Source organism: Lolium rigidum, chromosome 6, assembly GCF_022539505.1.
Source record: "Lolium rigidum isolate FL_2022 chromosome 6, APGP_CSIRO_Lrig_0.1, whole genome shotgun sequence".
Lineage (NCBI taxonomy): Eukaryota > Viridiplantae > Streptophyta > Magnoliopsida > Poales > Poaceae > Lolium > Lolium rigidum.
Window position 1 is genome coordinate 63,907,003 of NC_061513.1, and position 23,288 is coordinate 63,930,290.

The 23,288-nt window shown below is 46.5% G+C and overlaps 3 protein-coding genes across 4 annotated transcripts; 2 read left to right on the forward strand and 1 right to left on the reverse strand.

Moving 5' to 3' along the window:
* The first annotated feature begins 718 nt into the window (after positions 1-718).
* Positions 719-7,050, forward strand: LOC124659377 (beta-glucosidase 4-like). Of its 2 annotated transcripts, none has more exons than XM_047197272.1 (14): positions 719-976; positions 2,494-2,560; positions 2,639-2,697; positions 2,861-2,936; positions 3,083-3,157; positions 3,236-3,323; positions 3,497-3,722; positions 3,802-3,917; positions 4,090-4,307; positions 4,671-4,705; positions 4,780-4,882; positions 6,089-6,197; positions 6,295-6,509; positions 6,613-7,050. In XM_047197272.1, the coding sequence occupies exons 1-13, from the start codon at positions 878-880 to the stop codon at positions 6,491-6,493; spliced, it is 1,470 nt and encodes a 489-aa protein (XP_047053228.1). In that variant the 5' UTR covers positions 719-877; the 3' UTR covers positions 6,494-6,509; positions 6,613-7,050. The 2 variants fall into 2 exon arrangements, with proteins under 2 accessions (XP_047053228.1, XP_047053227.1); XM_047197271.1 differs by having other exon boundaries at positions 720-976; positions 6,717-7,050.
* Positions 7,051-8,535: 1,485 nt separating this feature from the next.
* LOC124659376 (beta-glucosidase 4-like) lies at positions 8,536-16,282 on the forward strand. Its single transcript, XM_047197270.1, has 13 exons — positions 8,536-8,637; positions 10,035-10,101; positions 10,184-10,242; positions 10,392-10,467; positions 10,619-10,693; positions 10,769-10,856; positions 11,105-11,330; positions 11,417-11,532; positions 11,733-11,950; positions 12,193-12,227; positions 12,302-12,404; positions 15,568-15,676; positions 15,762-16,282. Exons 1-13 carry the CDS (start codon positions 8,536-8,538, stop codon positions 15,958-15,960), a joined length of 1,473 nt encoding a protein of 490 aa, XP_047053226.1. The 3' UTR covers positions 15,961-16,282.
* A 2,491-nt stretch (positions 16,283-18,773) lies between these two features.
* Positions 18,774-22,634, reverse strand: LOC124659375 (formin-like protein 1). Its single transcript, XM_047197269.1, has 4 exons — positions 20,942-22,634; positions 20,646-20,851; positions 20,271-20,518; positions 18,774-20,111 (listed from the first exon to the last, which is right to left on the reverse strand). The coding sequence occupies exons 1-4, from the start codon at positions 22,525-22,527 to the stop codon at positions 19,275-19,277; spliced, it is 2,877 nt and encodes a 958-aa protein (XP_047053225.1). The 5' UTR covers positions 22,528-22,634; the 3' UTR covers positions 18,774-19,274.
* Between the last annotated feature and the right edge of the window lie 654 nt (positions 22,635-23,288).

A 23,288-nucleotide genomic window follows, 5' to 3' on the forward strand; every position in this document is an offset into this window, starting at 1 on the left:
GGTGGCGGCTAGGGTTTGGAAGAGAGGCGCTAGGGTTTGTGTGTGAGAGGGACGATGTGAGGCGGCCCTTTTATAGGCCGGAGGGAGGCGGAGGAGCGGTGGCGCTCATTAACGCCGGCACACGGAGCTAGGCGCGACGCGTCGCTGCGCCTCTGCGGGAACTGCACCGTCGCTGCAAAGCCAATAACTTCCGTCGCGAGGTAGGCGATGGTTAGGTTAAAATTTATTGTACCGCTGACGGGTCGGCCCCGCCACTCCCCGCCTCGCTTTTCGGTGTGTCTGGCGTTCCCGGAGTGTCCCTTGTTGGATGGGGACGGGCTCGGGGCGTCGGACACCGTATTGGACCGCGCCAGACAAAAATAGGCTTTGGGGACGCGACTGGAACGGATTTTTGATCCGGCGCGCCCTAAATTGCTTTGAATAACGCTTTAGAAGACGCGGCTGGAGATGCTCTAATCGCTAGTGCACAGTGCAGTGTGTGTCGCTACTCGAGAAGGAGACACTCTCACATGGTGAAACGCTGTGTAAGCTATTGCCAAGTTGACTGCACAACGCAGGTGGAAACCATATCCCAACGGGCCTATCCTGAACAACACGCTTGCGGGCTCCACCGACCGGCTCAACGACAGCGGCTGCTCACCCTCTCGCCACGCGTGCCGCAACACCATTGCCTGTTCGCCACTGGTACTGACAATGAGCGCACCCCCTCCCTCTATAGCCACGCTACTCGGCTATATATCTCAAGTCAACCGCGCACCTCCCTCCAACCTCCATCGGCCGCAGCAGCACCCACCCTCAGTCCCTCACAGTCACAGCTCACAACTCACGGCACACACGCTCGGCTTGCTCCTCTGCAGCTCTGCTGCGGCGGCCGGGAATGGAAAGCACGGGGCGCGGCGGCGAGGCGGCCGGTGAAGTGACCCGCGCCGACTTCCCCGAGGGGTTCGTCTTCGGCGTTGCCACCTCCGCCTACCAGGTCAGCTACCTCTCAGCAGTAGTACTTGCATCGACCTATAGCTAGATTGGTGGATGCGTGCATCCAGGGCCGGCCCATAGGGCGGGGCAGAGGGCTCGCCCCGGGGCCTCGACAGCTAGGGTGCAGTCTAATATTTATTTACACATTTACTACACTTATATTCATATTCTTTAGGCAATAGAGTTTAGAATAATTCTAGAAGGTTGAAGTTGTAACATAACGTGTCTATACTATGACTCCTTCTCAAATGTGCAGCACAACACCGACCCTCATAATCTTTTTCTCTGATTATTTCTATTTCTCGAAAACAATACACATGTACACAAGTAGTTATTGGTAGAAAAAAGAATCATGGTATATAATTCGTGCGATCAATAGAAATAAATAGTTTCAAACGTCTTCACCAATATTCCGAAGAGCATGGATCTTTCAAATGTAAATATTATTTAGTTTGTTATTGCATTATCCTAATATTTATCCTAATATTTATCTTGTTGAATAATAATTTTTTTAAGTTTTTTTATGTGTGATCAAGTGGTGAAGCTTGACTGAGATTGTTAAGGGGCCTAGAGCACCAATCATGCTTAAACTTTAACTAAGATATATAAATTTAACATAAATGGATATCTTTAAGGAAATTTTCAGAGTAGGGGGGCCGTTGCCCCTGCCCTAGAAAAGCTTAGCCACTATAAACAAGGGATCCTTGGTGTCGTTTCACCCTAAGGCCCCCGAAATCTATGAACCGGCCCTGCGTGCATCTCGCCCGCTGCCGGCTACTGATTCCTGCTTCCACGCCGGCCAAATCGCTGCGTGTCGGCTGGCTCGGCAGAGCGTCTGCGGTGCGCTTGTTGCTTGCTTGGGGTATCCTGTGGGCTGTGGATGACTCGGTGGCAGATGCTCGGTTGCACCTGGGTCACGTTGGGCTCCTGCTGTTGGCTTAACCAAAAGTAGGACAGTGACTGAGGGTGTGTTTGGTAGCCTGGTTAACCTCGGATACTCTCATCTCAACCCAGATTTTTTCAGTTTTTGCTGTTTGTTAGGTCGGGTCGGCCAACTGGGCACTGCCCACCTCATACGAAAAATGCCTCTCAGCCAGGCCGGGTTGTGAAGCTCAAATCGAGCTTCACAACTGGCCCAGGCTGAGCTCGTCCCACTAAACACTCTATAAAGGCAGCTCATACCTTGCGGGTTTCAAGCCACTCTCTATGTCGTGCCCTGCCCCTGCCCCTTCGCAAATACTACTCTGGATTGAAGTGCGCGTATATATAGTTTTTTGAGGAATTGCGCGTAATCATCTGAAGCAAATAGGAAAGTGGCAAAGTCGGAGGTAATAGATACGTATTTAATTCTTTGTCTACAAAAAAGATAGAGTTAATACGGCTACTCGGTGAAATCCATCTTAGGAATGGAAAATCGACAAGTAGTTTTTTCTTTTTGTGATCTTTCCTCTTTCTCTTTAACTAGATTAATTGTAGCCATGAAGTAACATTTTTGTCCTTTCCTGGCCCTCTATCTAGATCGAGGGGGCGAGACATGAGGGTGGCAAAGGCGATAGCATATGGGATGTATTTGCAGATACAAAAGGTTTGTTTCATCTAGACTATAATTTACTTTGTTAAATATATCTATTTAATTAATAGTCTATATAAATGCTTTTTTCAGAGCGTATCCTAGACGGAAGCTCTGGAGAAGTTGCAGTTGATCATTACCATCGATACAAGGTGTTGTTATTGTAATCATTATCATAGCCATCACATTTGTGGTATTTTGTAAAATAAGGTTTTTCTTTCTCTTGCTTGAGAGAGATTTTCTATAAATCATATTGCTGCATGCATGCCTTGTTTCCTAGATCCTTAATTCGTTGTTTGAACTGTCTGGGTACAGGAAGACATTGAGCTCATGGCCAAGTTGGGTTTTCGCGCTTATAGATTTTCCATATCTTGGTCACGGATATTTCCTGGTACATTTTTTTGTTGGATTATGATTGACATATTAATACACCTCCAGATCGTATTGAACAATTCCAGCTTTCCCCTCGATATGTTCTTCTTGTCTATTCTTATCAGTCGTTCCTCATCTGAGTTTATAAGTTTACTGTTCCTGTAGATGGCCTAGGGAAGGAGATCAATGAGCAAGGAGTTGCTTTCTATAACAATCTTATAGATTTCATGATTGAGAAAGGTGCCACATGATTTACAAAATGCCCTCAAAGTTACTATTCATCTAGTTATTCACCACCCTTCTGCGGCCCCATTTCAGGTATTCAGCCTTATGCAACTCTGTATCACTGGGATCTTCCAAATAACCTTCACCAGACTATGGGGGGTTGGCTTTCGGACAAGATTGTGTAAGTCAATGCAGGCATATTAACTTTAGCTTATGAATTTGTAAATACAGTTAAATGCCAACAAGACATACTACATATGGAACGTTTACCTAAGAAATGTTGCGTTATTCCTAAGTGCTTCTTATTAAATTTTATGTTTCCATCTGATTGTATTGGCTGTCAAAATGTTTCAGGGAGTACTTCGCATTATATGCAGAAGCCTGCTTTGCAAATTTTGGCGATAGAGTTAAGCATTGGATGACAATCAATGAACCTCTTTCAACATCCCTCAGTGGTTATGCGAATGGAAACTTTGCACCCGGAGTATGTGAAAGTGAAGCTGGTGAACCTTTCTTGGCCGCCCATCACCAGATCTTAGCGCATGCTGCTTCTGTTGATGTCTACAGAAGAAAATTTAAGGCATGTTAATTTTCCATTTGAAGTACCATCATTGCGCCAGTTTGTTTGCAGTACCTTTGTTGATGATTTACATATGTAGGCTTTACAAGGTGGCCAAGTTGGGTTTGTTGTTGATTGTATATGGGCAGAGCCAGCGTCTGATAAAATGGAAGATCAGGATGCTGCAGCACGATTTATAGACTTTCTACTTGGATGGTAAAGTGTATGCTCACATTTTCACAGAATACAAATAAAATGTCCTATACTTGTTACCTTTTTCTCACAGAACCTGTATTTTTGTTCATATAATGCAGACACGCCTTCAGATTCATGAAGCCTAGGATTTGATTTGATTCACATTTCATGATTATAATTTCTTTTCTTGAAGGTACCTGGACCCAATATACTTTGGTGATTATCCAGAAAGCATGCGGCAGAGATTGGGCGATCGTCTTCCAAAATTCTCAGCGAAAGATCGTGAATTTATCAGGAACAAAATTGATTTTATTGGATTAAATAACTATACATCAAGATTCATTGCTAATCAGACAAACCCGCAGGGAAAACAGATCCATTTTTATCATGCTCAACAGACAAAGATGATGGGTATTATGCTTCAGCTATTGAGGACTTATCTTTTCTTGTTTATTAAAACAAGTGCAGCACAACCTGAATGATGCAGGGCTAGCTATAAAATATAGTACGTAAACAACAGACATGATAGACTATTTCACCTTGCTGATTAGGAAGAATAGCCATTCTCCCACTAAACATAGTCTATTTTGCTCTTTGTGTCCGTGTACTCTTGCAGCGTTATATAAATCAATATAGGCATATAAGACAGAACTACATTTATTGCTGAAATTTGACCTGAATATTGTGTATCACTTTAGATCATACAAAGTTGCCCCTTGCCAGGTTTCCTATCCTCACAGAATATTGCAATCTGACACTCGTTCCTTTTGGCAGACAAATCGAGTAGCGGTGAAGGAATTGGTGAAAGAGTAAATACTTGAGTACTTTTCATTCATGTAGCTCCAGTGATATCTCGTAACATATTATCTCAATATTCGTGCAGGCTGCGTCTAATTGGCTTTTTATAGTTCCTTGGGGTATTCGGAAAATGATTAACCATGTCGCAAAGAAATATGACAATCCTATAATATATATAACAGAGAATGGTAAGGCTTCCATGCTCCTAAGATGGTGCGTTTTATTATATTTGAGAATGGATGGGGAATTTTCATTACATGAGAACCATTACAATCCTTGATTGTTCTTTCAAGTTTCCAATACACATCTTTCATATATGCGTACATGATATGAAATTGTCACATTTCCTGCATATGTTTGTTAAATGGTTGAGTCCCATACCTATGTAGTTCACATAATATAGAGCATGTAGATTCGTTGAATCCCGTACCTATGTGCTTCACATAATATATAGTGTGTGTATTGACTTGATTTGTTTTTATTTTATGGTTTGCAATGGAACATGCTTTGTGTTTATGCTTACTGTATCTTATAAAATTGGGAATGCATAGTGACAGAAAGATAAATTCATTGACAGAAAGATAAGTTCATTCCCAGATAATGCTCCCTGATATTTAAATGAAAAATGTAAATTAATCACATTCTCCCTACCACTTGTCCGTTTCATCTACTACGAACCAATCCTTATTTTTGAAAGGGTGATGAACCCCAGCCTTTGCATCGATTGATGCACACATCCATATATTATTGGTTACTCAACAATGTCAAGCATTGATGATGAACAAATCGGCTACCAAAAAACCCGATAATGCTCCCTGATATTTAAATGCAAAATGTAAAGCAAACACATTCTCCCTACCAGTCTGCTTTATTTATCGCAAACTATGAACCAGTCCTTATTTTTGAAAGGGTGATGAAGCCCGTCCTTTTCCTCGATTGATGCACACATTCATATATTATTGATTATTCAACAATGTCAAGCATTGATGATGAACTAATAGGCTACCAAAAAACCCGGGCCATCCAAAATTGATCCGCCTTATGACAGTATGTTCACAATCCTACCACAAACCCTATAACATATGACCGACCAATAAAAAGTACACTACTTCTAGACAAAGCCTTTTAAAGAAAGATTGTCTCACATGCGCCGATGTTCTTGATTCCAACCAAAGGTTTAACTTGGGATTTTCATCTCTGAGGTCAAGCTTAGAGCCAACACTTTTCACGTAAGCGCGCCGAAAGAAGAAATATAATATTTTATTATTCTACTACTTAATATCCAGCTAGCATAGTTTTTGTTTGTCTGATACTGATGTAATATTTGCTAACTAAATTCTCAAGCAACCAACCTTGTTTATGAATGATGCCCTTATGTAGTTAAATTTCTGTAGGCATGGATGACGAAGATGATCCATCAGCAACACTTGATCAGGTCTTAAATGATACAAAGAGGGTTGGATTCTTCAAAGGATATGTTAGTGGAGTCGCAGAAGCAATAAGGTAAGTTTGTTTCTGTTTGCCGTATCAGTAACACCATGTAATCAAAACAACTAAAATATTGATGCCACTAATTAATTTGGTAACTGTTGACATACAGGGATGGTGCCGATGTTCGTGGGTACTTTGCATGGTCATTCTTGGATAACTTTGAGTGGGCTATGGGATACACCAAGAGGTTTGGGATTGTCTATGTTGATTATAAGAATGGGCTCTCCCGACACCCTAAAGCATCAGCCATGTGGTTTTCACGCTTCTTGAACGGCGAGGCTGCTGACAACAAACCTGACACAAACTAAGTCCATCTTCACCAAGGTGCTAAAATTATATCTAGATGTTTCTACCAATGCTATATCTATCTAGTATTCACAGCTTCACAGTTGTTATTTCTTGGTGTGCCATAATGTTTTTTTTCCAGGAAGGAGAATAAACCCTGCACATCCACACATCGATATATTTCTTTTTGTTGGAAAACAATGCCATGCAAAGTGAAGCATTGATGCCAAACAAGTTGTCTTACAGAATAACTCGAGTATCTGAACTTGATGGCCTCAGCAACTTTGAGAGGGCAATAGGATTGATACACCAAGAGGGGTCTGGTAGTGTACAAGAATGGGCTTTTGCGACATTTTGACGTATCAGCCATGTGGTTCTCGATCACACTTGTCGCTGAAAACAAAGATGGCACGAACTGAGCCATCCCTCAGCAAGTAAATAAACATTACACAGTGATTGTTTTCCCTGTTATTGTACTGTACTGTAATTGGCGGTGTATATACTCAAGATAATAATTGCATCCCATCTCTGATGCTCTGTACGGTCTGCCATTAATCCAATGAATATGTTTGCTGCTTGAGTGCTGCTGATGTATTAACCTTTTAGATTGGCCCTTCATAGGTCCCTATAAGCAATTACCAGTAACCATAAAGTTAGTTTCTATTTTACTGAAGTTTTCACTAGGGTACTCTATTTAACTGTCTACAGTAGGATGAAAAATGTGAAGGATGCAAAGAATCTGTTGATGAGGATGTTGTATCTTGCCCAGATCCTGGTAGGGCAGCGTTCAACTTTATTATGACAGGCTTATCTGAAGAGGGAGAAATGGGGGATGCAAAAGGTTTGATAAGAGTGATGGATGTCACACGCAGGCCGTAAGAGTATTACACGCAGCCTCGTGGTAGCAGTCGGGGAATTAGAAATGGAAGAGGCGTCAAAATACAGCCAAGACGCGTAGTTTTCATAAATAACGCAAATGTGAATTGCGGCGCACTATGGTTGTCTGAATCAGGATTAATTTCATGCATATTATACCAGATCTGGCAAAAATTCACATAGGCTCACTGGACATTGAATTGCATTCGATTTTTGTGACGTGGAAGTCACGAATGATGAAACAGTATGTATGATGCAGCATTTTGAAGTTTTGAACGTTTAACCTCACTTGAATAAGAGAATTTGAGATAGTACCCACCTTCTTCCCCTGGAGGGACGTGACCGAGGGAGACGCGGTTTGGAGATTAGGACCAACAGGACAGCGGCAGCCTGGAAACTTGAAACGGAGGCCGAGCGGCCCGGAAGCGTAAAACGGAGGCCGAGCGCATGTAGCCCTTTATTTTAAACATTCATAATTCATATCTTAAAAAATTTAAATATCCAAAAACAAAATTCTAGAGGTAGGCAACGATTTATACTACATGTATGCAAAATCTCAATGCGAACCACGTCGTATTCTAAGTTTAAAAAGAAAGAGGGAACATTCTGGAACTATAGTAAGGAAAAACAAAATTTTACAGTTTTACAACATAATGTCCTTAGTTTTAGTATGTAATTTTTGGACACTTAAAAGTATACCAACAAAAAATGTGGTGGTTGCGGATTGGAGTTTGCCCAAAGAAAGACAAAATCTAATTTGCCAAATTTCAGATTTTGACTTTTTTTTTGATGTAGCCTAGAATATAAAGCATTTCGTATTAAGATTTTACACTTTGTGGCATTACTCATTCTCTATCTCTGCGATTTTGTCAGATTTTTTTAAAATTTTTAAAATATTATTTTTGAAAACTGAAAAATAAAAGGTCGGCGTCCGTTTAGCCGCCCTCGGCGGCGGCCGGGGAACGGTCGGAAAACCTAGATCGGAAACCGGGGAACGGCTGTTTCCAAGTTGGTCAGTTGGAGGTGGAAAGTGGAAAGGAGATGCGGACCTCACGTGCGTGCAAGCCCCCCGAAGGTACGACTCAAACCCCCTCTCGGCGGCAACCCACCCGACTGACGGCGCCGGATCGAGATCACACCCGCGCGCGCGCGCACGCTTGGCTTGCTCCACCGCGGCGGCCCGGCGGGAATGGGGAGCACGGGGCGCGGCGGCCAGGCGGCGGCGGGTGAGGTGACCCGCGCCGACTTCCCCGACGGCTTCGTCTTCGGCGTCGCCACCTCCGCCTACCAGGTCAGTTGCTTAGTTCTAGTACTATGCTACCAGGCCAAATTGCAGCGTGACTGTCCTGTCGCCCGGTACGGTAGAGCGTGTAGCACACTACACCAATGATACCATGCTTTCGCTTAAGCTGCGTGCGGTGCGCTCTGAGCCAGGCGAGGTGCCTGGAACCTCGCTGCGATGCTTTCGCTTGTGTGGGTGGCCCCTGGGAGGCTGGGACGCGTTGGGTTCCTGCTGTGCTGTTCTGTTGGCTCAGGTTAGTAATGCAGCGACTTGTCTTTGAAAAAAGTAGGCTGGACTGCTCGTCTGCTTCCCCAAATTATTTACATCTGTTGCAAGCGGAACTCTCCCTCGTGCCCCGCCATTTTGAAATAGTTACCAGTTATCACCATGGACCGAAGCAACGCTGAGGAAGGAATGATCTGTGTGCAACTGAGGCCAAGCAACCTCTAGCAATAGTTATCTCGAGCAAATAGGAAACCGGCAAATCAGAAGGCACTAGACAGATTTAGTTCTCTATGGAACGGGAAAACCGACAAGTAGTTGTGAATGTGCAAAGTCGTCAAAAGTGAACACTATTTGCAAATGGAGGCGGCACGTGTTTAAGTGGAGAGGAAGGAATATACACCGGCAGGAATATACACTATTTGCAGCGGGATCGTCTTCATTTAAACAATGGGTTCATCTCTCATATTCTCTACTAATTAGAAGTGGAGTGTTACTGTGATGCTGGTGTGGGCTGCTGATGACCGTCAGAGAATCGAGCTTGGTAGTGTTGGTAGTTGCTCTTAGTAGGAGGAGGAGTAATACACTTGGTGCTTTTGGTTCTATGTCCCGGCCTGGGTTGTGGGGTGTGGTTTCGCGATGGCGCACACCCCTTGCTCTTTTTGTTTTTATTTTGTTGAACTTGTTGTCTACAGAACGCTATGGTTTCGTTTGCAATGAAAAGGGAGCCGGGGAGCGATCCCTGTTATTCTAAAAAAGAAGTGGAGTGCTATAGCATTACCTAATTTCGTTTGTGTAAACTGACACCAATGCTCTGTCTCTGTACACCGGAATGGAAGGTTTGACAGAAAAATGATCTTTTACCCTGTTTGCGGAGAAACCTTAATTTAATTGAGTAAGGAGAAAAATGGAGAGGGGAGTTTACACCCCCTGTTACTGTAAATCTTCTCCTCCTTGAAGAGAAACGAGAAAATCATCATACAGTTAGAATTCTTTGTGGGAGGTTCAGTTCGATAGACAACAAATTGCGAATTTCACCAGTTTTATCTACTTGGTTCCAACCAAGAGAAACAACAAAAGGAAGAAAGTTTTGTTTATGTGCTCTATCATTTTTTCCCTTTTTCGCTTCAACTATATTTTCTCTTAGCCATTAACTTTGTTCTTGGCTTTTCCCCTATATCTAGATCGAGGGCGCAAGAAATGTGGGTGGCAAAGGCGATAGCATATGGGATGTATTTGCAGATAACAAAGGTTTGTCTCGTTTGGATTCTGTTTTAGTTTGTTGAAATGTACTGATTTAGTTAATATTTGACATCCAAAAGCTTTTTTTCAGAACATATTCTAGACGGAACCTCTGGAGAAGTTGCAGTTGATCATTACCATCGATATAAGGTGTTATTATTGTAATTATTTCCTTAGGTATCTTATCATAAAACTTTCTCTTGCTTGAGGGAGGTTTTCTGGCTCCTTGATATCTGTGTTGGTACAATATTACCCTTTGCCTAGATCCCTAACTCCTTGTTTGAACTGTTTGGGTACAGGAAGACATTGAGCTCATGGCCAAGTTGGGTTTTGGTGCTTACAGATTTTCCATATCTTGGTCACGGATATTTCCTGGTACATTTCATATGGTGGATTATGCTTCACATATTAATACACCTCAAAATTGCATTGCCACAATTCCAGTGTTCATCTCGATATGTTCTTCTTGTCTATTATTATCAGGCATTCCTCATCTGAGTTTATAAGTTTATTACTGTTCCTGCAGATGGCCTAGGGAAGGAGATCAATGAGGAAGGAGTTGCTTTTTATAACAACCTTATAGATTTCATGATTGAGAAAGGTGTCACATGATTTACTAAATGTCTTTAAAGTTTCTATTCATCTAGTTATTCACCACCCTCCTGCCCGGCTTCAGGTATTCAGCCTTATGCAACTCTGTATCACTGGGATCTTCCACATAATCTGCATCAGACTGTCGGGGGTTGGCTTTCGGACAAGATTGTGTAAGTCAAATTGAGGGGTCAATGCAAACAAGAAATATAGTTTGAAAAAATCCAGTCTAATCAGACTGTCGCCGTTACTTAGTCAGTGCAGGCATCTTAACTGTAGACTATGAATTTGTAATATAGTTAAATGCCAACACGAAATACTACATGGAATGTTTGCCTAAGAACACTGCTGTATTTCAAAGTGTTTCCGGTTTATTTTGTTTTTCCTATATCTTATTGTATTGACCATCAAAATGTTTCAGAGAGTACTTCGCATTATATGCAGAAGCTTGCTTTGCAAATTTTGGAGATAGGGTTAAGCATTGGATAACAATCAATGAACCTCTTCAAACATCCCTTCATGGTTATGGGATTGGAATATTCGCACCTGGAGTATGTGATGGTGAAGCTGCTGAACCTTTTTTGGCTGCTCATCACCAGATCTTAGCTCATGCTGCTTCTGTTGATGTCTACAGAAGAAAATTCAAGGCCTGTTAAGTTTCCATTTGAAGTAACATTCATTGCAGCAGTTTGTTTGCAGTACCATTGTTTTGCTGATGATATACATACTATAGGCTGTACAAGGTGGCACAGTTGGGTTTGTTGTTGATTGTGAATGGGCAGAGCCAGCGTCTGACAAAATAGAAGACCAGGCTGCTGCAGCACGACACATTGACTTTCTACTTGGATGGTAAAATTTATGCTTACCTTTTCTAGGAATGCATATAAAGTGTCTTATATTTCCTACCCTTTTCAATATCAATAGAGCCTATATTTTTGTTTCTGCTCTGTGTAGTATCTTAGTCATATAATGCAGACGCGTCTTCAGATTCATGAAGCCTATGTTATTATTTGAAGCATATATCCTGATTACAATTGCCTTTCTTGAAGGTACCTTGACCCAATATACTTTGGTGATTACCCAGAAAGCATGCGCAAGAGATTGGGTGATCGGCTTCCAAATTTCTCAGAGAAAGATCGTGAATTTATCAGGAACAAAATTGATTTTATTGGATTAAATCACTATACATCAAAATTCATTGCGAATCAGCCGAACCCGCAACCAAAAGAGATCCATTTTTTTCAAGCTCGGCAAGTTGAGATACTCGGTATATGCTTCAGCTATCCAGGACGTGTCTTTTTTGTTCGTATAAACAAGCACAGAGTCTATTTACCTCTTTTGTGCCGTTTTACTTTTGGAGCATTTTAAATCATATATGCACATAAGGCATAACTACTTTTCTTGCTGAAGTCTTGGAGCATTGTAAATCATATAGACATATACATACAAAGAAGAACTATTTTTTTACAGATTAGTATAGTGATGCTGACACTCATTTCCTTTTGGCAGAAAAAAGGAGTAGCGGTGAAGCAATTGGTGAAAGAGTAAATACTTGAGCACTTCTCATTCATGTAGCTCCACTGATATCTGCTAACATTTCATCTTAATGTGCGTGCAGGCTGCGTCTGAGTGGCTTTGCATAGTTCCTTGGGGTATTCGGAAAATGATAAATTACATAGCAAAGAAATATGACAATCCAATAATATATGTAACAGAGAATGGTAAGGTTTCCATGCTCCTAATATTAGATCGTGCATCCTTTTCATATCTGAGAATGAATAGAGAATTTTCACTAATCATGCGAACCATTACAGTCCCGTATTGTTCATCAAACATTGGATTTTTTCAAGTTTCTAACTCATATATGTCATATACTTGTACATGAATGAATTACGTTATCATATTTCCCACGTATGTGGGTTAAATGGTTTGAATCCCATACCTATGTACTTCACATAATGTAGAGTACGTACATTGGTTGAATCTCATACCTTGTACTTCACATAATATAGATCATGTGAATTGACTTGATTTATTTTTATTTCAAGGTTTCCAATGGAACATGCTTTGTCTTTATGCTAGCTATATCTTATAACAAATGGGAATGCATAGTGACAGAAAGATAAATTCATTGCTGGAACATAATGCTCCTTGATGTTTAAATATAAATTGTAAATTGCATTTTTCCTAACACTTGTCGTTTTGTTCATAATGTTTTGTTTATCACAAACTGTAAACCTGTCATAATGAATTTGCGACCAGTGGTGCTTTCCTTAGTCCTTACTATTCCTTTGACCATGATGAAAACTTCGCTTTCATGGATATTTTTGATAAAACCTTATTTCCTGCCACAGAAAATTGAAAAAACAGATTGCCAACCTAAACATAGTACTCCCTCCGATCCATTTATAAGTGTCGAAGATTTAGTACTAAGATAGTACAACTTTGGTACTATGTTCCCGACACTTTTTATGGATCAGAGGAAGTACTATTTAATTAGAATATGGCATTAAAGTCTAAAACTGACATTTATGTTGTAACTGCAATACAATAACTTTTTAAATATGGAAAAAAACTTATCACCACGCTTTTATAGAAGGCAGCAATACAATAGTTTTGTTAGAGCATGTCTAACAGACCCCTTAAAAGGGGCAAACCCGTATAATAACCGTCGGAATACGGGTTTCGGCTCTACCGGCCGTCTAGCACGCCCCGTAAAAATGGCCCCCGCTCCGATTTTTGCTGTTTTCGATTACGGGGCGGGTCTTCGCCCCCTACTTGTGCGGGATGGGAGCGGGGATAGAGGGCCAAACCGGTATCCTCCCCTCCACTGCGCGCGAAGGGTTTCGCTGAAGCCAACCGCCGCCGCCCGATCTCCTCCGCCCCGCCCTTTCTGGCCGGATCCCGCTGCCATGGATCGTCCGCAAGGGCCGCCTACCGCTGGCGGTGCACCTCCTTTGGCCGCGGTGGTTGATGTCCCCGTCGGAGGTCCGCCGAACGCCGGCGTCGTGTCGGCCATGATCTCTGCCACCATCCCGTCGAAGAGGAAGAGGATTCCGAAGCAATTCTTCGAAGCACCTGCGGCGGCCGCACCTGCGGCGGCCGCAGCTTCGCCGGCCGCAGCTTCGCCGGCTGAAGCCCCGCCGGCTGCCAAGAAAGGGGGTAGGATGAAGACCAAGGCGGCCGGGCCGAGGGCGCCGCGCCGGCCAAGGTGCGGACAAAGGCAATCAGCCGCATTGGCCTCGCGCCTCCACCGCCCTCCAAGGCCATGACCCCTCCTCCCTCCGTTCCATCCGATGCGCCGCCCGCGCCGCCGCCACCCACCATGGACGTAGACAAGGTGTTCGATGTTGAGTCCACAACATCGTACATGGACATGCTCAATGAATCCGCGGTGAATTTGGACACCGGCATCGATGCATTCGATGGGGAGTGCAACGTCGAAGAGATTGATGACGAGGAGGAGGATGAGGGTGACGAGGAGGAGGTGGTTGAGGTTGATCCGGCTGCCGCCGGTTCTTCGTCGACGCCGAAGCCACGCACGGCGAACTACAGCGAGATCGAAGACGCCATCTTGGTCCGTGCTTGGAGCAAGGTGGGGATGGATGCGTGCACCGGAGTGGACCAAGGTGGCAAGCGCTATTGGCAGCGCATTGAGGATCTGTACCACCAGCTAAAGCCTCGCACCAAGAGCATGGCCGACAGATCCTACCGCTCCCTTGAAGGCCGATGGAACATCATCAAACCAGCTTGTTTTCGTTGGAGTGTTGCCATGGATCAAGTGGCCGACAACCCCCCTAGTGGATGTGTGCCGGAGGACTATGTAAGTTTTCCTTGTTTGTTGCTATCCATATTATGTGTTGATGATGTGGAAACATCACATAGTATTGTTGTGCAGCCCAAGTATGCTCAAGCACGGTACAAGGACATGGCCGGCTCCAAGAACAAGGAATTTCAATTTCATCATTGCTTTTCCATTCTTCAACATCTTCCTAAGTGGAAGTTGAGGGACAACGAACCAAAGTGCAAGAAGGAGGCACTGCTCACCATGGATGATGAAGCGGAGGAAATGAGTGCGAGAAACGCCGGCAAGCCCGAGGGCAACAAGAAAGCCAAGGAGAGGGTCAAGGTAGAAGGCGAAGCAGCTAGCTTCCGGGAGAAGTTGGATCAGCTCATGAAGTCCAAGGAGGCATTGACGATGAAGACATTGGAGACCAAGCTCCTCATCACCGAGAAGAAGAAGGAGGTGAAGCTTGCCAAGGTGGAAGCAAGGCGAGAAGATGCCAAGTTGAAGGCCGAGGTTGACATGAAGATGATCGCACTCAAAGAAGCCAAGGCCATGAAGGAGCTCTTGGCCGAGGAGAGGGATATCATGATGATGCGCACCGACGGCATGGACGAGGATCAGGCCGGCGTGGTGGAAGGAGACCAAGGCGGACATCATGGCGAGGAAGAAGGCTGCGCGTGAAGCTCGTGCTGCAAGTGCTCAAGGTGAGTCTCCGGCGAGTGGTGGCGCCGCTGGCGATGGACTCGTTGATGGTTGATCACATTTGGGAACTTCCGTGGCTTGAACATTGCCTATGATCGCGTTGTGATGTTAAAAACTATGAATTATGCATCACATATTTTGGATGTGCTATGTTTGATCTGAAATTGTTGTGCAAATTGTTGTCTAAAACCCTGTTTTGAGGCGAAAAGTGAATACAGGCCCTCTACTCGCGTTTTAAGGGGCGAAAAAATACGGGGCCTGTTAGACATGCTCTTACTCCATTACTTGGTTTAGTTGGTATACTTTTTGTTTGTCTGTGTAATGTTTACTAACTAAATTCTTAAGTAACCAATGTTGTTTATGGATGATGCCCTTACGTAGTTTATTTTCTCTAGGCATGGATGACCTAGACGATCCATCAGCAGCACTTGACCAGTTCTTAAATGATACAAAGAGGGTAGGTTTCTTCAAAGAATATGTCGGTGCTGTCGCAGAAGCAATAAAGTAAGTTTGTTTCTCTTTGCCGCACCACTAACACTATGTAATCAAAACAACCAAAAAAATGATTCAATTAATTATTGACATACAGGGATGGTGCTGATGTTCGTGGATACTTTGCATGGTCATTCTTGGATAACTTTGAGTGGGCGCAGGGATTCACCAAGAGGTTTGGGATTGTGTATGTTGATTACAAGAATGGGCTCTCTCGACACCCTAAAGCATCAGCCATGTGGTTCTCACGCTTCTTGAACGGCGCGGGTGCTGACAGCAAACCTGACACAAACTAAGCCTGCCTTTCCCGAGGCGCTAAAGGATTATACTGCAGCTGTTTATATCACCACTAAAAACGGCTTTGCGACATTCCAAAGTAAGCAAATGAACATTACACAGTAATAACTGCTTCCCCTATTGTTGTATTGTAGTGTTACTGCCAGTGTATCTCTACTCAATAATAATTGTATCCCATCTCTGCTGGTCTTTACAGCCTGCCATTTATCCAATTGTTGTCCAAATGGATGTTTAAGGACCCTGAGTTCTCTGCTTTCTGAATTCATGTCAGGCAACACCCTTAAACATTAACCGATGCTACTTATGTATGTTTGGTACTTAGCTGCTGCTGTTGCTGCTGCTTCTGTGCTAATCCTATAGACTGGTCCTTCATAGACCCCAATAAGCAATTACCCGTAGCCAGAATGTTTGTTTCTGTTTTACTGAAGTTTTCAGTACGGGGAGTTTAACAGTGTAGAGTGTAGACCCAAAAGTAATCACTTTAACTTTGCTGATTGGTGAAGGACAAAGTAACTATGTCATAATTGCTCCCATGTAACGGGTGAAAGCATGGAGAAGCTATTGGGCCGCTTTCTTTTCTGTCCACGGGCCTATTCTTGTAGGTGTAGGATATCTGTATGCAATGATCTAGCCGTGATAATCGCAGCTCGCTTTCTGGAGGTTCATGCTGTTGCATTCCCTGCCATTGGAACGAGAATCAGGCCGTTGGGATGGGTTCATCATGGCATCTTGCGATGTGATGTTGGTCCTGGTGACTGATAGATACTCTTTCTTATCCTTTCCGTTACCTTTGCTCTCTACCGAATGCCCTCCTTTTCCTTGTATTTTCTCATCACCAAAGGTCGTGGTAAAGAAGAGGAGGAAGTGCTGGCGATGATAGGTCCTCCAGAGGAGAAACAACGGTGAGTGCATTCGGCTCGGTCAGATCTGTTCCCTAAATCCCCATCTCTATTACACTTGATTGCGTTTGAGGCTTTGGAAGCAGCAGTACAGCATGGAAACGATATTCTCGTCAGAAGTATCTAGCCGTTCAGGGGACAAGCACGTACCTCTAACCTGCCTTTAACGATAACTTAGACAAGGCGATGCTTTGCAACTTTACCACAACTGAACGTTAAACAAAGCATAAAGATTAAGGATTCGTTGAACGAATCATTCGCGGCCTCGTGGGGCATGTCGCCTCTCACGTGAAACAGCACATTTTGCTCATATAGTGTGCGTGCTCAGAATGCTTAATGTGTTTGTCAAAAAAGAAAAGTAGGTAAGAACTAAGTACCTTGCAGGGCAACAGGTGTTTGATGTGTGCTTGCCTGCTTGAACTAAAATTATCAGCAACAGACATTGGTCGCCTGACTGACCAGCTTCATTATTTTGTCAAACATCTGAATTTAGCTAGAAAACCGTCAATCCATATCATTTGCGGAATGGACTGCAATCACATCATTAAACTGAGTAAACAGTTCACTGAAGAAGTATCCAAAGAACTCTGACGGAAACACAGGGCAACAGAACAGCCAACAGCGCATTCGTAGGATGCATCATTGACAGGCCAGCAGAAGCCATCTGCTGATGATCTGCATGTGCAAGAAACTCATGTGACTATGATTGGAGATACTACAAGATTGGCGGCGTCATTGCAAGATTTGGGTAGCGGTTCAAGTGACGCTGCAGTTGGCTTCCATTGCCCATGCATTGCGTTATTGGCCATTCACAGATCATGCTAGGACATGGTAGTAGTTGTTGGCACCTACCCTTTTACTTGGTCACTCATTCCCAACATAGAATCTTGCTGCTCCAGAGGAATGCCATGGCTTGGTCCTCCCTTGCCTTCTTTCTCCAGCTACTACCCCAGATCCAGTATCATCTTCAACTCCCCTTTGCTCCTCTCATTGAATTGGTCCATGGTTCTTGACATCTGCTACTTCATTACTTGTACCCTAATCAAACCATGTGTGCGTGTGTGCTTTGAGGCCAAAAGGGAGAACCTTTCTTACCATCTTGGGGCCAATAATTTGATGCCATTAGGGCAAAGCATCCACAGCTATAGGCGTGTCGTGTAGGAGACAAAAGGAGGGGCCATGTGTGGTAGGGCTAGCAATTTACAAAATGGCGAGAAGAGAGTTTGGTAGGAAAGGGAGGCCAATGAAGCGAGCCATGGCATGCTCCTCACAATGCGTCCGTCCGTCCAAGGCGATGGTTGTCACCCCCACATGGGGATGGGGACCTGGCGATGGTGGCCAGCTGAACCACCACCCCCACCCGGCTCCAGGCTCTTTCTCTCTTCGTGCTACATACGTGCCACTGGTACCCCATGGAAAACTACTATAGTTTTAGCATAGCACATGGCCATGAAATGCCCAGTTTGCTAAGCAACATGGCTGATGTTCAGATGCTCAGGCTGGAAGTTTCTTGCACACTTTAGTCCATTCATGGTTCATTCACGGTTTCACTGTAATAAACTGCCCAGGCTCTGCAGTACATCAAGATCTTCTGAAGTTAAAACAGGGCTGCTTCTACAGTTCTGCCATGCAGACCTGCAGTACATAACATTCTTCTACTGCAGATGAAAGTGTATGTCAGGTTCCAGGGGTAAAAGCCTATGGTTGCATTGCATCTAGTGGGGGACTAACTGCTGGGGATGGACCGTTTGCGCAGGCAGGATGACAAAACATTATGAGTGCTCTGTTCTTCTTGGCACTACCATCAGACCACAGTCTCATGCTCTCCTTTTGTTTTCTTCCTCAGGTGCATGTGAGTGCAGCTACCTTACAATTGTACAGATTCAGCATACTTCAGATTTTTTACAATTGTATACATTCAACTTTTTTGAAATTGTTACTGCATTGTACAGGACGACGAATACATTGACATCTGATTTACTTACTGCTCCATGCCATGTACAGAATTAAGACCGTATACATACACCAACTGCTTATTTTCCCTCCTCTGCTCTAAGCCTTTGCCCCTTCTTATATATCGAAATAAATATTTGCAAAAATCTTGTACATTCTATAATCTACAGGTACAAAAAGTTAGGAGAAAAGGATGAACAGCCCGCCACCGTCGGTGTTCATGCAGGTGACGAGCGTCAGGCGCCGTGTAAGGGGATGCTCAGCTACCTCCGAACTCACCTGAGCTTGACGCCATGGCTGGACCGCTCTTCGGATAGGTGCCCATGCTAGCTGGCTCTAGTTCCAGTGCCAGGGGTGCTCTGTCCCCAGCTGCCAAGCTGTTGAATCCATCCCTAGTTCCCGTTTATGGCTGTTTCCCCGTTGATAGTCCACAAAATTATCTATTGGCGGACTACTGGTGGTCAGGGCGACGATGCAATTGAACTCTCATCGTCGGAGATTCCAGCTCTCAAGGCATGGATCCTCGGGAACAGCTGCGGCATCATCGGATTGACCATCATTGGGTTGACGGGCACCGGGAAATGGCGCACGGAGCTGGCGATCGTGCGGTCGTTGATCCTGCCGACCTCCTTGCAGACCTGGTTGAGAACGGCGAGGAAATCCCTGACTACCATGAAGATCCTGAAAGGATGAGCCTCCTCCTTCGCGGAGTCGCCGTGGAAGTACTCGGTGATTTCCTTCACGAGCGACAACGCGACACTCTCCTGAGCCTGAACCCTGAGGATCTCGTCATCGGCCTTCTTCAAGAACTTCTGCATTGTGTCATGGAACCTCCAGGCGTCATCCCTCGTGTTCAGCTCTTCGTTCAACCGCAACACCTCAGTGATCTTCTCTATTCCTCCCGCCAGTTTCGTGACGTAGCTGCTTAGCACGTCGGAGTCCATCGCTGCTGCCTTCTTCACGCTGCTGAGCTCGTTCCCAAGGCCAGCCACCACTTGGAGGCCAGCCTTTTTGCACTCAAGCTCATCTCGTAGAGGGTTCGCAAGAGTTCTTGGCGTTGATTGGTTGCTGGCAGAGAGACGCGAACCCTCTGTTCGGATGATCTCCTGCACGACAAAGTGCAGAAGGGTTGTCTTGCCATCGGTGCCTTTGACATCAGCCAGTTTGAGCAGAGTATCAAGCTTGAATGCATGCGCATCACCACGGTTTGTGCCAACATTCATCCTGTTGCCAGTTTTGAGAATAGCCTCAAGTAGCTTCAGAAATAGTCTGCTATTCCGAAGCTCATCGCAAGCAGCCTGTCAAAGCAAAAAAAAAAAAATACAGGTCCTTAGTTATAGAAGCGATGTTAAGCTACTTGTTCGATTTAAAAGATCATTTAGCTCATACTAAAATAGGGGAACATTGATGAGTAAAAGCAGAGATGGTACGATGAGATTGAATCTGTGGCAGCGCACCTCAAGGGTATCAAAGTTGTTCTTCAGGTAATTAACCTCTGATTCAAAGTTAGCAATGTAAAGCATTGCATCCACTCTTTTGAAAGCAAAAGGCACATCAAGAACAGCCTTAAGGAACTTCTCTGAAGGGCCAATTTTAATAGGCGATGCCTCCTCGTTGAATTCTCTCAACTTAATCTCCTCTTCCTTGGTAGGAGCCATCTTTAGCAAAGTCTCCAGCAGATCTGCTCCAAAGTTCTGCGTGTTACCTGTAGAGCAGGCATGGCAAATTGGTAGCAACGTTAGCGAATGCTGGATGATGCAAACATCTCATTTACAAATGATTAAAAAATCTATGAACTGGTGTGATCGAATTGAGATGATGATCTTCTTCACCTTCGCAGAGGGCGTCGCAGACCTCCTCCTTGGTAACATTCAGAGCGCGCAGCAAGATTGCAATATTCTGCGCCTTCTTTGGATCCAGCAGCACCTTGTTGTCAGCCTTGGGCGTCGACAGCGCTGGCCTCCTTGTAGGCGCCTCCTTGGGTGCCGCATTGGCAGGATTGCAAATGAACAATGTCTCGATCATCTCCTCATTGACCCTGGAAGAAAAATTCAGCTAAGCAGATGAGAAAAGCAATGAATCACAGATTTGGACTGAAAGAAAGGTGGGAATTTTGCAGAGGTCTCACTGGAATGAGCTGGATTTGAGCTGATCCCACACCATGGCGCGGTCGGAGCTGGCCCGGACCTTGTCCCAGTGCAGGGGCTTGAGCTTGGGCCGCGGTGTGGTCTCCTCGGACTTGTCGCCGTGGTCGGCATTGTCCGGCAGCCTGACGGGGAACGCGTCGGTGGTTGGAACGCTCCTGAAGTTGGCTGGCTGGGGCGGCGGAGACAGCGCGGGCGACCGGGTTTCTTTGGACGTACAGGGCTTCCGGACGCGGCTCTCCCAGTAGCCCACCGGCGGCGGAGGAGGCGGCGGGGGCGGAGGAGGCTGTGGGTGCGCGCTTGTCGGTGGTGGGGTTGGTGGCTGGATAAATGGGTTTCTGGAGAGGGTGTCGGTGGCGGATCTGATGGCCGACGACAGGTTCTCGAGCGGAGAGGACGGTGGCGACGGCGACGGTGCCTTCCGGCGAGGAGGCGGCGGTGGCGGCAGCGTCGGCGCGAACGGAGGAGGCGGGGGCGGCGGCGTCGGCGGGATGCCGAAGACGTCGGATCTCGCCTTGCTGGCGGAGCGGCGGCCGGACTGGCCGGGGCTGGAGAAGAGAGGCGGCGAGGAGGGCGCGGGCGACATGGTCGCGCCGGGCGAGGACGGGTACGACGGCGTGCTGACGGCCGATCCGGGCGACGCGGTCCTGGAGCGGTCGCGCGCGGCGACGGCGGCGTGCACCGCCGCGGCGAGCGTCCGCTGCGAGCCGGACGTCTTGGACGACCCGCGCGGCGAGTAGAACTCCTCCTCCCCGGACGACGGGGAGGACCCGCCGGCGCTCCTGGCCCCGGCCGGCCCGCATTGCCGGCCCACGAGCGGGGGGAGGGGGCGGAGCTCCGGGGAGCCGCCCGAGCTCCGCGACGCCTCGTCCCCGGAGGAAGTCGTGTCGCTGCTCTTCCCGTCGTCCCTGCCCGCCAGCGTCCCCACGTAGAGGAATTCTGCTGAGGAGGCGGCCGGACCCGCCGCGCCGGCTGAGGCGGGCGGCGCGCGCGCGGCCCTGCCGACGCCGCCGCTCCCGCCGAACTCGTCGCGCGCGAAGAGGCTGGCGCGCTCCGGGTGCAGGAACTTGCTCTCCCCGCCGACGCAGCCGCCGCCGACCCCGCGGCCGGCATTGGTGCGGCGGTGCTTGAAGAAGAAGCCGATGGAGAGGGCGAGCACGGCGACGGTGAGCAGCGGGAGCAGGATGGCCGGGACGAGCTTGGAGGAGCTCTTGGAGGACGACGACTTGGGCGCGCCGGCCCCGCCGTTGCCCTCTGCGGGCGACGCCGAGACGCTCCCGGCGGGGGAGGAGGGGTTGTTGGGGAGCACGAGGGCCGGGTACGTCGGCTGCTCCGGCGAGGTGGGCGGGCCCGGCGGCGGAGGAGGCGCGCCCTGGAACGTGGGGAAGAAGGGCGGGGCGGGGCCCGGCGGGGTCTGGGACGGCGGCGCGGTGGACTGGTCCGGGACGAAGGGCTGGTGCAGCTGGCGCCTCGCGGTGGCCGGAGCGGCGGCGCAAGAGGAGGTGAGCAGGAGCAGGATCGGCAGGAGTGTGGTGATCAGGCGCCGCGAGAAGCGCCGTAAAGACGGCATCTTCACGGGAGAAGCGAGCTGAATTCTGCGTGTGCGTGACAGATCTTGGAGTAGAGAGAGAGAGAGTAGAGGGGAAGATGGTAGAGAGAGTGTGGGAAAGAGGTGTGGACGTGGTGATGACGGTGGAGATGGAGGTGGTGGTGGTGGAGGAGGATACAGCTAGCTTTACATGGGATGGAAGGAGAGCTAGGTGGAGTATTTTGGACTTGTCTTCTACACTCTCTCACTGCTGCTACTTGACTGTACTGATCGTCTTCTACACACGATATTCTTCCCTTGGGGAATAATTTACTTACTACTAGTACTTATTTGAGTCTTGCTTAGCAAATTAAGAGCATCCCATCAGATGGCGTAGGTCTAAAAAACAAGTCGTATATATCATTTGGAAGTAAAAATGGAGCTAGATCAGATGGTGTAAATGTAAAAAGAAATGAGTAACTGTAAAAAGAAATGATATATTACTTGGGGAGGTGGTGTACAGTCCCTCTGCCGGCCACACGTCCCCTCCAACCGTTTTTCTTGTCCTCTAGCATGCCTAGCTCCTCGCCACCCGTGCGCCCGCCGTGTCGGCGCCGGCCACTCCAAGCCCCGCTCACCCCTTTCGGCCCTCCAGCCGCCCACTCGCCGATGAAATCGAGCACCACCGCAGCCTCTTGTGGTGGAAACCCTGGAACACTACGCCGGTCGGGACTCGCACCGCCGCGCGCAGTGCTGCCTGCACCACCCACTGCGCCGTCCGCTGGGGGGGGGGGAGGCTCTGC

Bases quoted from the DNA above. Each gene is read 5' to 3' on its own strand.
- LOC124659377 (XM_047197272.1), top strand. From the start codon at position 878: ATGGAAAGCACGGGGCGCGGCGGCGAGGCGGCCGGTGAAGTGACCCGC. The intron at 4,883-6,088 runs GTAAGGCTTCCA...AAATTTCTGTAG, and splicing joins AATATATATAACAGAGAATG to GCATGGATGACGAAGATGAT. The intron at 6,198-6,294 runs GTAAGTTTGTTT...GTTGACATACAG, and splicing joins GGAGTCGCAGAAGCAATAAG to GGATGGTGCCGATGTTCGTG.
- LOC124659376 (XM_047197270.1), top strand. From the start codon at position 8,536: ATGGGGAGCACGGGGCGCGGCGGCCAGGCGGCGGCGGGTGAGGTGACC. The intron at 8,638-10,034 runs GTCAGTTGCTTA...CCCTATATCTAG, and splicing joins TCGCCACCTCCGCCTACCAG to ATCGAGGGCGCAAGAAATGT. The intron at 15,677-15,761 runs GTAAGTTTGTTT...ATTGACATACAG, and splicing joins GCTGTCGCAGAAGCAATAAA to GGATGGTGCTGATGTTCGTG.
- LOC124659375 (XM_047197269.1), bottom strand. From the start codon at position 22,527: ATGCCGTCTTTACGGCGCTTCTCGCGGCGCCTGATCACCACACTCCTG. The intron at 20,852-20,941 runs GTGAGACCTCTG...TTTTTCTTCCAG, and splicing joins CTCAAATCCAGCTCATTCCA to GGTCAATGAGGAGATGATCG. The intron at 20,519-20,645 runs GTGAAGAAGATC...CCTGCTCTACAG, and splicing joins CTGCGACGCCCTCTGCGAAG to GTAACACGCAGAACTTTGGA.